Raw genomic sequence first — 15,852 nt, forward strand, 5'->3', positions numbered from 1 at the left:
ACTGGCAAAAATGGAAGGAAAAGGTATATGAAGTGATAATTAAATTGAGGTGAAAAAGAACAGAGATGGTGTTAAATATTAGTGGGCAGAAAAAAGGGGAAATGAAAAGCACTCCAAACAGTACATAAATATACTCGCATTCCATATGTTCCCCATTCCTGAGAGTGACTTTGGGTGAACCTTATCCCTGGCACTTGAGTGCCACTGCCTGGCCCTACTTGTATAACACAGGCTGTTTAGCTGTAGCTGTCAAGTTCTTGCTAGCTATATTTTTTTGCCTATGTTCATTCGCTTTCCAGTGCCATGGTGTGCTTGTAATAACATTTGGTTTAATATGGGAAAGAATTTTTTTTTTAATGTTCTATCCAGAACATTAAATCCCTGGGGGCAACTAAATCCCAAAGCAAGTGGGTTAAATCAGTACTGGCTGAATTGCCATGTCAGTATTTTTCTGACAACTATTTTATACCATAATGATAGTGCTACTGAACAACATATGCTAATGATCTCTGTTTTTCACAATAGCACTAGCTTTCTATTATTTAAAAGAAAAACAGATTTTTTTCAGACATAAATATTGCTTGCAAAGTGCTTAAGTACTTCCATTAAAAGTTTTTGTACAAAGAGCAACTTTTAATAGGGACATGCTACTACCTACACAAGAGGACAGTGATATTTGTGTCCTTGGATGCAAACTATACCTATGTTCTAAAAATGCTTCTCTCCATGTTTGTGCCTTAGCTAAAAAATAGATTAATAAAGTCTATACTCATAGTAATGCTAAACTCCTAGCACTGAAAAAAACTAGAGCTCAACAGAAAAAAAACCATTTGCTTATACAGCAGATAATGTTTTAGATTAGTCAGATTCTTCCATTTTATTTTGTCAGCAAAAGGGTAGAAAAGTTTTTTCTTCTCTTAGATCTTTTCCTTGCATCTCTATTTACAGCTAGAGCCTGCAAGGATTTTCCAGTAAAACTTGATCTGTTTTCCAGTAAAACTTGATCATCACTATCAGAGCAGGGCTGGAGGAGAGGTTATGCATGGTTTTCTCAGCTTTAGCCTTCTGTTTTAGACCTGTAGGTTTCAGACCTCTGTATCCAAAAAGAAGTTGAGAGAGCTTCAGAATTTAAAATTACTGATTTTCAAGAGCAAAATGGAGATACAGTACTCCGGCTAATATTGATAAAGAAGACTAGGACTGAAAACAGAAACAGGAAATATTGAAAAGGGCTTCTCATCTGCCCACTGGACAAGGCATTGCCCAGTGCAGGCCTCTCAGAGTCACTGCTGTCCTGGTGTGAGGACAAGCCATTATGCAGGAGATTCCCATTTCCAGGAAAGTCAGATGATAAAAGTGTCATTCTGCTAAATGTAATTACAAAATATTTTTATCCTTCATAACTAATGAAATGTGAATCTTCTACACATCCAACCAAATGAAGATGTTTAGAATGCCCTTTTTTTTTCCTCTCTGCAGCTCTTCCCATCTAGAAAGTGGAAAAACAGTTGTAAAAGTACCTTAGAATTGGGAAAGACAGTACCTGTGCTACACAGCTACATTGATTTGAGACCCCAGTAAGGATGCAATTGTGCTGTGAATCTGTAAATGGCTCTTGCATAAGGAGCAGCTGGTCAAACAGCATCCGTATTTCCATGTACATCTTCATGGTTTGCATTATTCTGGCCACAGTGGTTGGAAATCTGACAGTTATCATCTCAATATCACATTTCAAGCAGCTCCACACGCCTACAAATTTCCTGATACTTTCAATGGCTACGGTGGACTTCCTGCTGGGATTTGTCGTCATGCCTTGCAGCATGGTGCGCTCTGTTGAGCACTGCTGGTATTTTGGGGAGTTCTTCTGCAAGATCCACTCAAGCACGGACATTATGCTGAGCACAGCTTCTATCTTCCATCTTTCCTTCATCGCCATTGACCGTTACTATGCTGTGTGTGACCCTTTAAGATACAAATCAAAGATAAATACTTTTGTCATTGTGGTCATGGTGTGTATAAGCTGGATGGTCCCTGCTGCTTTTGCTTTTGGGATGATCTTTCTAGACCTAAACTTGAGAGGGGCAGAAAAGATTCATAATCATGTACACTGTGCAGGAGGATGCTTTCTCCTTTTTAGTGAAACTTCAGGTATTGTGGCCTCCATAGTGTCTTTTTACATCCCTGGATTTGTTATGCTGTGCATCTATAGGAAAATATACTCTATAGCCAAGAAGCAGGCAAGATCCATTAATGCAATTAGCAGAAAAAAAATGCAATTTGAAATGAAGCACCACATTTCATTCTGCAGAGAAAGGAAAGCTGCTAAGACTTTAGGCATCATAATGGGAGTGTTTCTCATCTGCTGGACTCCATTCTTCTTCTTTACAGCTACCAATCCATTTATGGATTACATGATTCCTCCTGTTCTCATGGATGCTTTGGTTTGGTTTGGCTATTTAAATTCTACACTTAACCCAGTTGTTTATGCATTTTTTTACTTGTGGTTTCGCAGGGCATTGAAGATTATTCTGTTAGGAAAAGTTTTTCAACAGGACTCTTCCAGGACTCATTTGTTCTCAGACTAACATGTTTTAAATGGTTGGATTCATGGCTTTGAAGTTTTGCCTGGAGGCTGAACTCCTGGATGTAAGAGCTATGAAGGAAGGAAATTCCTTCCAAAATTTGTTTGCCTATTTACCAAATATAGTTCAAGCAGATAAGTAACCATTGTGCTTTACGTATCCTTTCATTACAGATTGGGGGTTTTTTGTGGTGTTTTGATTATATCTATTTATTTGCAATGCACAGAAGAACAACAGTTCCATTTAAAAAACTTATAGCAGTTTATATCCCTGATCTTCATAATTAAAAAAATTGTCTGACACAACAGATTAATTTCTTGAACAAGGTATGTTTATATTACAATATTTGTGTTCATTTGTGTTCTCCTCTAGAAAGAGCAGAGAAACCTTTTCCTTTGGATTTCTTGGCATCTTTGGCTAATAACCCAAAGCTCCCTAAGTTTTGTCCTTCCCCTTCCATATGTGTGCAGAGCTCAAAACATGTCAATAACCAGCCATACCCGCACACTCCATGGAGGGAAGGTGAGACAGAGAAAGGTTATGCTGCTCTTTCTGTTTCCATTTCAACTAGTACTTGTCACTTATGAGTTTGCCACTTAAAGGCTTTGCTGCTTAATGAGATCAAAGCATATTTAACAAGATCAAAGACAAGAAAAAATATGAAGTTTGAAGTGAAAAGCCATTGCAAAAAAGTTGCATTGCACCCAAGAATGCCAGAAAATGATGTCTATCTAGTGATTGTTTAGATGTAAAACATTATTTGCTATGTTGCATCTTAAGAAGTTTTTTTTAGCTTGGTCATGTTATTTTGTCTCATGGCGATGCCGTAAGAGCTTTCGAGGAAAGCATATAGAGAATCGTGAAGATTTCCTGTGGTTGAACTCAGCTGAATCATGAAGAAACAGCACTGGGAGTGGGCAGGAAATGATCAGTATCTGAGAAAAGACCATGGAGAAAAATTGATGACTGTACTAAAGTAAGAGCTATACTCAGCAGTATGTCCTCCATTTGTGTTCCTTGTGAAAGTGCATCATATCTGTATCTTGTCTTTGTTTTGTGTGCTTTATGGAGTACTGAAGCACTCTATGCTGAAAAGATTGAAAGTTGAATGATGATACATTTCAGCAGAGCAAAGTATCAAGATCTGAAATTGTGTATATTACTGTTTCATTGCCATCTTGTAAAGTTTCCCCTCCTAAAAATGACATAAAAAGGAACAATGAAATGTACACCACATCAGCACTTCTACTATGGATCCTTACTGATGATAATATGACTACTTTAATACTTAATCTCACAAAAATAAAGCAAGATATTTTTTTTAAAAATCTCTTTCTGATAAATAATGGGTAATTATTTTCTTCCTTCATCTCCAATGAGTAGCCCTGCTGTAGTTAACGTTCTCACCCTCACAGTGTTACTTTCTGAAATAAAATATGTGATCACTTGGACACTTTGATCTCTCTTGAAGTAACAATTTCAGAAGTGCTGCCAGGTGATACCTCCTTTTGTCTGGTCATAATTTAGATTGAAGGAAAGATAGATCCTCTATGACAAATGCAATCTAAGGAATTTTAAAGTATATTTAGTAAGATCACCACAAGTTAATGCAGTCCCTTCAGGAAGTTAATGAAGCTGTTTCTTTCCCTTTCTTCCTTATAACCCTATCTCCTTGAAAATCTGGAAATATTACTGTGTTTCCAGACAATTCCAGCTGTACCAGACCTTAGAGTTGGTAATTTTCTTTTCATAACTTGTTGTGGTATCTCTCAGACATTGTTTTCTGGTTGCAGGAGGAGTTTATGAATGAGTAGGATCCCAACTTGCTTGTCGGACAGACTGTGGTTCAAATAGAGCATGTGCCTGAAGACAGTGCCTGGACCCTACTGCAAAGCTATTTCTTAATAAACCCATAGAAACCAGAGTCACATTTCTGAAGTGAGAAAAATTGCTGATAAAGACAGTCTAATAGGTAGAGCAAAAGCCATGCATGCAAGTAAAGCAAATTAAGGAATTTATCACTACTTCCCACTCACAAAGCAGATCTTCAGTCATTTCGAGGAAAGCACGGCTCCACCTCGTGTATTGGTTATTTGGGGAAAAAACGCTGTAACTCCCAACACCCCAGCTCCTCCTTCTTCCCCCAAGGTTTTTATTGCTGAGCACATCATATGGTGTGGAGTATCTCTCTGGTCTCTCTGGTCAGCTGGGGTCAGATGTCCCCTCCCAAACTGTTGTGCACCCCCAGGCTACTCTAGGAGAAGGCCTTAATATTGTGTAAGCACTGCTCAGTCTTAGCTCAAATGGAGATTGTTTGTGTGTTATCAACACTGCTTTCATCACAAATCCAAAACACAACACCACACAAACTACTAAAAAGAAAATTGACCCTTTCCCAGCCAGAACCAGTAGAGAGGGCATCAAAACATTGTGGCTGCATAAGACTACCGTAATCTATTTAGTGTAAAGATAAATAGTAAAAGATATTTTCAGTGTACAGATGAAAAACTGTCTGGGCAAGGCAGTCTAGCCAAGGTGTCACCAGTATTTATTCTCTGCAGAAGAAGCTGTTTCCACATACAGATTGCTGGTATGCTTCACCTACCCCTAGAAGGCTGTCTTCTTTGTTCTTAATAAACTAAAATATAAGCCAGCTTTGTGCATGGGCCAAATCAGAAAATTTCAGAAATACCTTTTTCCTCTGGTGTCCTCTTACCTAAAGGTGGCACTTTCCCAAAGAACCTCCTTGCCTTCTATTTACAGAGAGCCTTGTCTGGCACAGTGACTGTAATGAAGTCCCAGGTTGCTTTCTCTCATTAGCTCTAATCACAGACTGGGTAAGGCTATTTCCCAGTGGGAGGGTGATGTGCAAATTAGATGTGTTAATGAGGCTACAGGGACTCTATTTGAACCCAAGACATGAATAAATTAGGAAAGCATAAGAAAAATGCCTGATGCTGTTGTCCAATCAGATTATGAGTTAGGTCTAGTGGAGCAGAATATACCTTACTGCAATACCTAAGAAATCATAATGCAAATGAAGTGCAAAGGGTATTGTCAAATTCCCTATCAACACATTTAATTAGTGACCTTGTTAAACACTTTCCAGATGGCTACCTTTTGCAAAACAAATTATTCCCCTGTGAATGATTTCAAATATTTTAACTTCCTCAAAAACTTGTGAAAAGCAATTATTCCAGAAAGGCTCTGTACAAAACTGACAGCGATTTTCAGAGTCCTGAACTGCTGCCTGTATCCTGCCTTACTGCCTCAAGTTTTGATGTAGCACCTCATGCATGGTGGTGCCTCCTGTGTCAAAATCTCATGGTCCCTCAGATAACAGAGGCAGGAGGATGGGAAAGGAGGGTGGAAAAAGAGAAGCACCAACTGTCCAAGCAGGACCCTTCCAGAAACTTCAGAAAGGAAAGAGTCACTCCAAAATGGAGTATTTTAAACTCCTAGATAAAAAATATGTTAGTGCAGTCTTCAAACAGAAAAAATGAGCTGTCAAAATGTGTAAATATTGCTAAGTGTATGGCTTTTCTTAAATCATTAACTCATCTAGGCAGTGCACACTGTGCATTCTCTGTCCACTACAATGCATTAATATCCATTCAACAAGGGAGAAAATACTGGATGCAGTCAAACATTAGACACAATATTCTATGAAATTCTATTCCTGCAGATTTTCTGATTATCTTCATTATCTGTGATGCTACTTCCACACATTGCACTTGAAGACCTAATTCAGAAAAAAACTATGTCTGCCTGTAAGCACTTTTTGACTAATCTGTTTTCATTAGACAAAGACTAAAGTTTATTAACTTTTATGATGAAATGACTGGTCTGGTTGACAAAGAAAGAGTCATTGTTATTATCTAAAATTATTATCCCTTCTGTTAGTTGCATGTGCTACATAAATTTTAGGTGTCTAAGTCTCTAAAGAAACATTTAGGTATTTCTGAAAGCTCTTGTAAGTATTAAATGTCTAGCTGGTGACACACAATGCAATTGGAGACATTTAAGTAATGATAAAATTACTTCATTAACATACAGCATAAATAATTTAGAGTCAACCCTGTACATTACATTTCCTACAGTGACAACTTTTGTCCCAGACAGCACATCTTCAGGGAATAATATTGACCTGTCTGTGAGGTTTCAGTGTGTCATGTCCTTCTGTGTGTTCAATATATGCCTTTGTATGTTAAAGGAGCATTAGCTAGTTTTGCTAAACTACTTGCAGCCTGTCAGTAGGTCTTTAGTACTTCTTCTGGCCAAGGGCTCTTACAGATCTATCAGATGGTATAATTTGGCTCTAGAGTGAGTTTGTGGCATGCCATGTTGTTCTCCCTGCTGTTAAGCTTAATGCTGGTGCTAAACTTGCTGCTAAAAAATACCCCACTGCTTGGCACAAAACCTAGTGCATCAGAATAAAAGAGATTTTTTTCCCTGTGGACCACACCTGCTGGTACACAGAGGAACAAAAGCGTCTGTGTCATTTTTTTTTGTTTTGTTTTGTTGGGTTTTTTAGGGGGGTATGGGGCTTTTTTTCCTTAAAAAACATTATCATACATTAATCTATTTTTCCACATTACACAGTGGACTGTTTCAGCATGAATTCTGGTCTATATCAAATACAGACAGTGTTCCTATTCCTCAGGGAATCAGACAGAATGCTTAGGATGTCTTGATTCCAGCAGGAGTTGACATTGCCCTCAGAGGAAGGACAATTCTGGTTTCAGGAGGAAGTTCAAGCTTCCACATCCAGGCGACGGCCTCAGTCCAGGAGCACTTCCATGGTGCTTTTCTTTTCTGGTATGTCCAAGTTTGAACATACAGGACAGCTACATGTGGTTAAGAGTATCCCACCCAGGAAATCTGCGCTCAGCCTCCCTGTTGCAATGCCTCAAACAGCAACATTCAGAGTTCTCTTCAAAGACAGTGATTTTTATTCAGAAAAGTGCTATATTTTTACCCTCAAATGATTTGCAGATCAGGAACTCACTCGCAGGTATTTCTGCAGTGCCTACTTGTGGTCAGAGTAGTTAAACTCTATTTTACTCTTTTAATCTTTTCTGTCACAGTCTAAACATCGAGGAAGGATTTCCTACCCTCTTGTGGAGTCCACAGGCAAAAACAGCTTTAACAAAATGTCAGCAACACATTATATGAAGACAGGGGTAAAAAAAAACAAACCAAAAAAACCCAGCTAAATCCTTGAGTTGCAAAAACACCATCTAAAAACTTCGAGAAATAGATTGGTTTCAGTTTTGCAAGCTCTGTGTTGATCTTTCAGCATAAAGTTTCAAAATTAATTCTTCAAAATTTAAATTAAAAATTTTGTTTACAGGCATTAATTTTTCTACTCAAAACTAAAATATGCCAAAGAAGTCAGATAAGTTCAGGTAAATTAGTGCTAAATAGCATCAATTTTTCAGCTACAATGTTTTTTAACCAAAAAACCCTACAACATTTTAATCAGCTTTAGTGAGAATTAGGGAAATGAGAGTACCTGTTTCAAGAAATTCCTGACAAATGGGCATATACAGCTATAACAGTAATATATTACAGTAATTTATTTGTTGTTCTGTTTACAGAACCTAATCAAATTGTCTTCCTTCCGGATCAGTTGTGTGTCAGCCTTAATGGCTGCATCAGCAACAGAGCTGAAGCATTACAGCAAACACTGATGTTAGAAAGGATGTGCTGTTTCTCAAAAGACAGCCATGAATCTTTTTAGCTGTATATAAACCAAGAACTTCCCAGTTTTTCCTGTAAGAAAGGAGGAATGTTCTCACCTTTATTTTTAATTACCCATTTTATTTTTAATTACTCATTTCCACCAAAATGCAGGATGGAGAAAAAAGATTCAAAGGAGGAATTGTGTACTAAAGGACATCTTTTTCCCTAGAACACTTTCCCCAACAGATCTTTTTCTTCAATGTATAAGTATTTTTTTAATCTGTTTTTTTTCCTCAGGACTGACTGTGTTGCAATACTTTGTTGAATACCTCAAGTTGCCAAATCATGACTTCAACCAGGCTCTGGAGCTCACAGCTGGTGTAGTATTTGTCTGACTTTGTTAAGATTTCAGGGCCTAGAAATTCAAAGTGTGGGCTTTGCCCTGTGCTATGTGCATGTACAGGTGTGGAACCATCCTGTCCAAAATGGTGGGAAATATATCTGTGAGTGCTTCCATCTATCATCTCTAGAAATTCACTCTCCCAGCAAGAGAGTGAATTCTGGTCTGTTCCATGGCCAAAACTGACATTTCCCCAGTGTTATGCTGTGGCCCACAGCGCAGCCAGCTCCATGAAATTATGCCAGTACCTTGGGGCTCCCTCCTACAAACCTTGCACATCTTGTGATGCAGTTGTGTGTAGCACCTCGCCTTCCTCTTGGATTTCTCCCTCTTGACTCTAATTATACCATCTTTCACCCATTTCCTTAGATCACCAGAACCACCATCTCTGTGAAAGAAGCCATTTTCTTAGGTAGCTTTTCAGTTTTATTCTTGTTCGCCTTTAGCTTGGTTTTCTTAGGATTAAATACTAGCTGGCTTATACAATTTTGGTTTGGCTTTTTTGCTGTTGTTGTTAGTTCACTGTTTTTTGTTTGTTTGTTTTTTGTTGTTGTTCTTGACTACTTTTCTCCAATAGTTGATATTTTTGCTAACTTGTCAGCACTTAAGGACTTGTGCAATGACACCTTCTGGATGGATTATTTCAGCTCTGCCTGCTGGTCTATAATTTATGCTTTATCATTTGATTAAAAAACACTTTGAAAATGGTCACTTCAGTTGCAATCCTCAGACTACCATTTTCAGCGTACTCTACTGCCTTCCTGTCCTGTCCTATTCTTTACAAATTAATTAGCAACTCCTGGAATTCCTTTCAGAAATTTATCTAGGTTCCTTTATCTTTCCGGTATTTGCATTTACTGTTACATATAGTAACAGGTAACCTATGAGTGCACTTAGATCCAGCAAGACAATACAATAACCTAAGAAATGTTGTGCCAGATTCTGGGAAATGACCCAGCACACTGAAGCATGTACAGGATACATTATCCAGCTTCTCTGCTGTGTGTACACTGTCACAAGTTACGCAGCCAAGACACTGGAGAACCTTTGTATCCATGAGTCAGTGGAAGCACTCATGCTTAAGTCACAGGAGTTAGTTACTTAGATATCATTGTCTGAAAATTACCACCCTAGTTACACCAGTCTTTGCAAATGAGCTAGGGGATGAGAACAGAGCTAAAACTTTTTCCAACTGAAAACACTCTCATCATTTTTACCTAGTCATAGGACTGCAGACATGGTAAACCAATCTCAGCATGATTTTATAAAAGTAATTTTTCATTCTGTAGCTGAAAAATATTTTTAATGTGGGTTTATTTACAGTATGATGGCCTGCTTTTGGAAAAACTGCCTGCCTGTCCATGTGCTACACTGCATTCCTTATGAAAATAAGTTATCATTTAGGAAGGTGGGTACATTCCCTCAGAGAAATTAAAGGTTAGATTTTTCAGCAAGAGAACAAATGAAATATAAATTAAAAACGTATAATATTTGTCAAAGATTGCATGGGCAAAGCTTCAGCTATGTCTTCCCAGTGGTCCCTGCACTGCACCCCTTTCCCACAGATAGGACACCACAGTGATGGCTGGGTGCTGCTATGCAGCTTAGTGTGTGAGTACAGATGGAAGATGACACTATTTGGTGATGTAAGACATTCTCGTGCATCTGTTTTTTCTAATTTTATGGGCGGATAATTTTTTTTATCAGCCCATAATAATAGTGATAGTGATTTTTATTTCTTGCTGTCACAATTTAGCAGAAATCAGTATCTCATTGAAGCAACATGAGTTGCAACAGTGCAACATGGTCCACTCACAAAGGAGGAAAATGTGTTTCTACAGCCTTTGAAAATTATCTTTAAAGTCTACGGAGCAGACCTGGACCAGAACATCACCTCTAATCCTGCAAATTCACTACTGGACAAGCAAGGAAGGAATTGCAGGCAATTATATTGGCCATTTCTGCTTCCTTTGGTGGAAATTGCAGGTAGGGAGTGGTATCTGCACAGCCTGGGAGCAGCAGTCTGGCTGCAGGTCAGAGTGGTGCCTGGAACCAGCAGAATATGGGGGTCATGGAGGTCTGCTTTGACCTGCCTTCCTCTCCCCTACTCCTTGCCCAGGCCAGTTCAGCCACCTTCGCACTTTTTCTACCACTAAAATGTTGCTCAGTGTGAAAAGGCAGCTTTGGATTGGCCATATCCAGGTGGTTGAAGGCCACTTGGTGCTTTCCACATGCTGGACTAATTGGTGGCTTGTATTTCAGTATGTTAATTCTTCATTTATTTTGTTCTGCCTGTGCTGTGAAGCACACCACCCTCCCTCTCCCTTCCTTTTCTATCAGCTTAAAATAGCCTAAGTTTCTAATTTTTCTTCTGAAATGTGAATTAACAAGTCCTGGTAACACCTTGCTTGTTTCGGTATGATAATTCCCAGATGACTTGTGTTTTGCTCACTGCAAACAACAGCAAAGGGAATTGGAAACTCTGGAGAAGGGCTGTATTGGTTGTACATGCAGAACCCTTGTGCAGTTTAGGGATTACTTTTAACACCTGTTATTAATTAATTGTTCTGCAGGGAACTGCAGAAAGTCTTCTGCATTGACCTAAAGACTGTAACATTCAAGTTTTCAGCTCTTTTCTATGTGTATTTTGACACTTACTGTCAATATTTTTCAATTCCTCTAATTCATCAGTAATCACTAAAACTGTACTTTGGGATCAAAATCAGAAAAAAGTTTGGACAGAAAAAACTTATGAAATATAATGTTTTGAATATGATGAACTATTGGTATTTTTCACTTTATTATGAGATTAATATCTGCAAATTTTTCATAAATGAAAAAAAGGAAACAAAGACCAATAAATTGAAAGAAAGAACATTTTCTTTTGTGTTAAGACAATCCTAGAATGAAGTAAATATACAAGTTGTTCATTTCAAAGATAAGAGACAAATATCTTCTTTTTATTGACTTTCTGAACTAAATTATCCTTCTTTTAAATCTTTCTCTAGAGCTGACTAATTTGGACAAAGATGCTACAGTTGGAGAAAGCAGTGATTTTTTTTCTCTTCATATTCACTTTTAACATGGTTTAAGTTGCTTACAGAGGTACTTCTTCTAAAGCTGATCATATAGGTGTGTCCTACATGAGCAGTCCAATAGATAGAAAACAGATCAATATAACTAAAAGCAGGAAAACATAAAAGCAAAAGTTACATAGAAATAGGATGCAGTAAGTGGAGGAATTTATTGCAAGTGCTTTAGACCAGAATTCTCCAGCTGCAAAGCTTAAGGTCAAACCTTTACATTTGTACAAGAAATACAAAATTACATACCATATCCTATGGGGACCCCCTGTCTGGGAAATTTGATGTGCTACACCTAGCAGGATCTTAAAAGGAACTGAGAGAGTATTTACTCTACACACATTCCCACCACTCTGCATTAATGATAAAACACTCAACCAACTTCTTCAGAGGTGGTCACTACTCACTACTAAGGGAGAGCAAAAGCCAGCACTATGGGCTGTTATACACATGATGGAAGATTTGAGATATGAGTGTTCTAGCTCTGAGTAGGTCATTTTAGTAAGCTCATAGCTTTCTCAAACTGTTATATTCAATTTAAAGATCCCAGATTGGCTCTTTTGGTAGCTGTAAGGAAAAATTTTCACAGCAAAGGGGCACCGATTATGGCCCTTTTAGAAAATCAATAATCCTCTGAGATTGTCTTCTTCTATTTTAAGAAACTGAGATTCAGACATTACTTGGAGGTATTTAGATTTTAGAGGTTATGTGCAGCAGCTTCAATAAAAAAAAGACATTGGCTATGCATGACTTCACTGCAGATTGAACCATATCAGACAGCTCACTCATTCTATTTTTTTGGGTTATCCTGTGGATTGCTGGGCTGCATAGCTGTCATGGTTTGACACTGGCACAATGCCAGTGCCTCCATGAAGATACCTTCTCCCTGGTTTCTGCTGTGAGATGTGACCAGGAATAAGCAAAGCAGGCTCCTACTTAGGAAAGAAAGAAAACAAAACTTTATTAACTACACTACAACTACAGATAAAAAGGAACACACACAGGGAAAATGAAAACCTCACAAATGCATTTCCTCCTCCCCCCACCAAATTTCCAACACAATACATCTACTCCTCAAATCACCAACTCTTAGTCCAGCACCACTCTTCAAACAATCAATCCTCAGTTCATCAAGAGGAGAGGAGTCCTTCTTGTACCATGGGCTTCCCCTGGAAACACAGCTGAAGCCTCGTGTGTTTCCATGTCACTCGTGGCACCGGCCAGAGTACATCTGCCGTCGTGACCTCTTCCTTTCATGTCCAGCGCTCTCACCACTGAACACGGACCAGAGCTGCTTCTAGGGTTGTCTTTTTTAAGGATGCTCTGTCCCGATCCAAAAAAGGCACAGTCTCTCCTTTTGGGACACCTGTCCCCACAATCTCTCCTTTGGGACACCTGTCCCCCCCATATTTTTTCACCCCCTGGGGCCGAGGGGCACCAACACTGAACCCTCTTGGCTCTGAGGCCATTGCCTCCCCCTAGAATGCAGTCTCTGTATCACAAGGAACATGGGTCTGTCCATGGCTGTACAAAAAGAGTCCAGCAAAAGCTACTCCATCATCTCTTCCCACTAGGATTCTTCTCTACTCTTCTACTATCTCTCGCTCGCCCAGACCTCTCTCACACTGGCCCATTTCTTTCCTCATCTTCCACTCTATCTTCTAGGAGAGGTCAATGATCTGTAAAGTTCTCATTCTCCGAAAAAGGGGTTAAAAGCTCCTACAAGTGGCCGGCTGAACCCCCCCTCTTCTCCGTCCCAGCCGTGCTGCCGGCACAGGCCAATGTTTATCAAGTTTCAAGGTTACAGTCCCAGGCAGCGGCTCTCCCTCTCTCTCTCTGTGTCTCTCAGGGGGGGCTGCCCGATGGCTCCCGGTGTCTCTCTCTCTCTCTTCCACCCTTCCACCCCGGGGCTCAGGCCTACCTCTCCCGGCCACACGGCTTTTCCCCTCCCCCTGCCCAGCCAGCAGCTGGGCCGGGGGAGAGACCCGAACTCTTTCCCACCGGAAACCCAAAAGGACCCTCCCAGGGGAGAGCTCTGCTTTTAACCCCGTGTTCTCAGAGGCGTGTCCAATGTCCTAATGGCCAGGTTAAATGCCAATATTAAAGTCTGAATATCCATTAGCCAAAATACAGCATCCCAAAAAACACATTTCCTGTCAAACCACCACAATAGCACATTCAACAAAAGTTCAGTTTGAGACCGAACCCAGAAATTTTATCTGAAGAAGGAAAAGAAGGAACAGTATGATGGGCATTTTTAAATTCTGTGATAGCATTCTCAACATTGTAAGTTAATATGTGATAAAAATCTCTGTTCCTAATTAGAAAGCTGTGAATTGTCATTATTTGACTCTTCTCTTAATTGTGAACTGGTCTCTTTTTCCATGATCAGATGAGAAGAGAGGGGGGAAAGTACAAACACTAGAAGAAAAAGACAGCTGTAGGAAGCATGCAGCTAACAGCAAGACACCAGCAGATACCTAACAGCCTGTAAAAAAGTGGTAAGTTTTTCATAACATGCAGCAGGCAATTGAATCAGGCCCTACATATGTAAGAACTAGAAAAATAAATGTCACAGTAGATATTCCATAGGATATCAGTGCAATACAGTGATTGCTGTAGCTGCTATGTGTTGTAGTCATATTTCAAGTGTTCCGTATTGCTAGAGTTTCATACCTCCTTGATTTTTCTTATAGGCAGCTCCTCTAAGCACTGACTCTTCCCTTATCCTCACAGAAGCCAATTGACACCAGTTTCCCTTCAATCAATCAATCCACTCTTTTATAATACTGTTCTTATTGGCTACAGCTGTAGCCTGTTAAAATCAGGCCTGCTCCTAATCTTTAATAATTGGCTCAGCTGCAACTCTTTAGGGGGTAAGCTTACATTCTATACTACTTTCATTTACTTATATTCTATTCCCCTGCACTATATATTTTAATATGTACAATAAAATAAATGGTAAAAATTTTTTCCCTCTGTTTTATCTAATCATTATTATTTTTTTAATGTCAAGAACAGTTTCCTTTCTTAGTACAAGTTAGTTACAACTTTGAGATGATGTAATCTGTTCTGACACCTGTTTATTTCAAATCCTTTTTGGTATTGTCCATAAGGTTAAGACTCTGGTCAGACAAAAAATATTGGTATTCAACACATCTGAAATTAGAGCAAATATCTGGAGGAAGGAGATGAGAAGGAGGGCCTATGTGATATTTTTGGGATTTCCTGAATAGAGAGTAATCACAAAATTTTGGTGGTTTTAAACTGTGACTTTTAGGAGGCCTTGTGCTTAGAGTTGGAGTGTAATTCAATCGTATTATATTCTGCCAGTGTCTGATGTCCTCCTGTTTTGTCAGATTAATATTCGTTGTTTCTTAGAACAGAAGCCAAAGCTGCTTCTACTGTTCCTCTCTCTATTCAGGCTATAGCAGAAAGTAAAAACCCGTCCCATACTGCCTGTAGTTGCAGATTTTCTATAATAAGGTTACCAAACCCACAGGAAAAGGCTGATGAGTGAAGGGCAGAATAGAATTCTTATAAAAGTTCTGGTGCCAAATTGCCACAGAAATACACAGGAAAGCTGTGGTACACACTGGAAGACCTAGACTGTGGGATGAGTTTGAGACTAAGACTCTGAAGTTTATAAGTAGGTGTTTCTAATTCTGGTAAGTGTCTGAAGTCCTGATTATAGCTACAGTTGGAATGGCTGTTTAAGTTCCAGTTCTAGTGGTCAGTGGCTATTCAGAAATTATGAATAATTTGCCAAATGTCACATAAGGTGTAATAGGGAACCTGGGATGCCTACACAGTAGCTGAGAGCAAAGTGAGACGCATCTGGGCATCTGAAATGGCACAAGATGCTTCTCTGTGGGGCATTAGGCTTAAGCAAGGCACATAACAGAGTTTTGACATTTAGCTGTGCAGAAATCCGCAAGCCTCAAACTGAGTTGTGTCCTGGGGGCAGCTTAACAACATTGACACCTTTAATAACTTAACTTTATTAACTACCTTTAATAACTTACATGGACATCTTTTGCTCTGAACTCACTGCAGCCAAGGCTATAGAGAAAAGGAGTGTTCACAAAGTTGCTAATCAGTT

General features: G+C 39.1%; 1 protein-coding gene across 1 annotated transcript; it reads left to right on the plus strand.

Annotated features, from left to right (window-relative positions):
- The first annotated feature begins 1,523 nt into the window (after positions 1-1,523).
- On the plus strand, positions 1,524-2,585 carry TAAR1 (trace amine associated receptor 1). The gene has a single exon (XM_036381105.1). It carries the CDS (start codon positions 1,584-1,586, stop codon positions 2,583-2,585), a length of 1,002 nt encoding a protein of 333 aa, XP_036236998.1. The 5' UTR covers positions 1,524-1,583.
- The last annotated feature ends 13,267 nt before the right edge of the window (positions 2,586-15,852 follow it).

This window comes from Molothrus ater, chromosome 3, assembly GCF_012460135.2.
Source record: "Molothrus ater isolate BHLD 08-10-18 breed brown headed cowbird chromosome 3, BPBGC_Mater_1.1, whole genome shotgun sequence".
NCBI classification, from domain to species: domain Eukaryota; kingdom Metazoa; phylum Chordata; class Aves; order Passeriformes; family Icteridae; genus Molothrus; species Molothrus ater.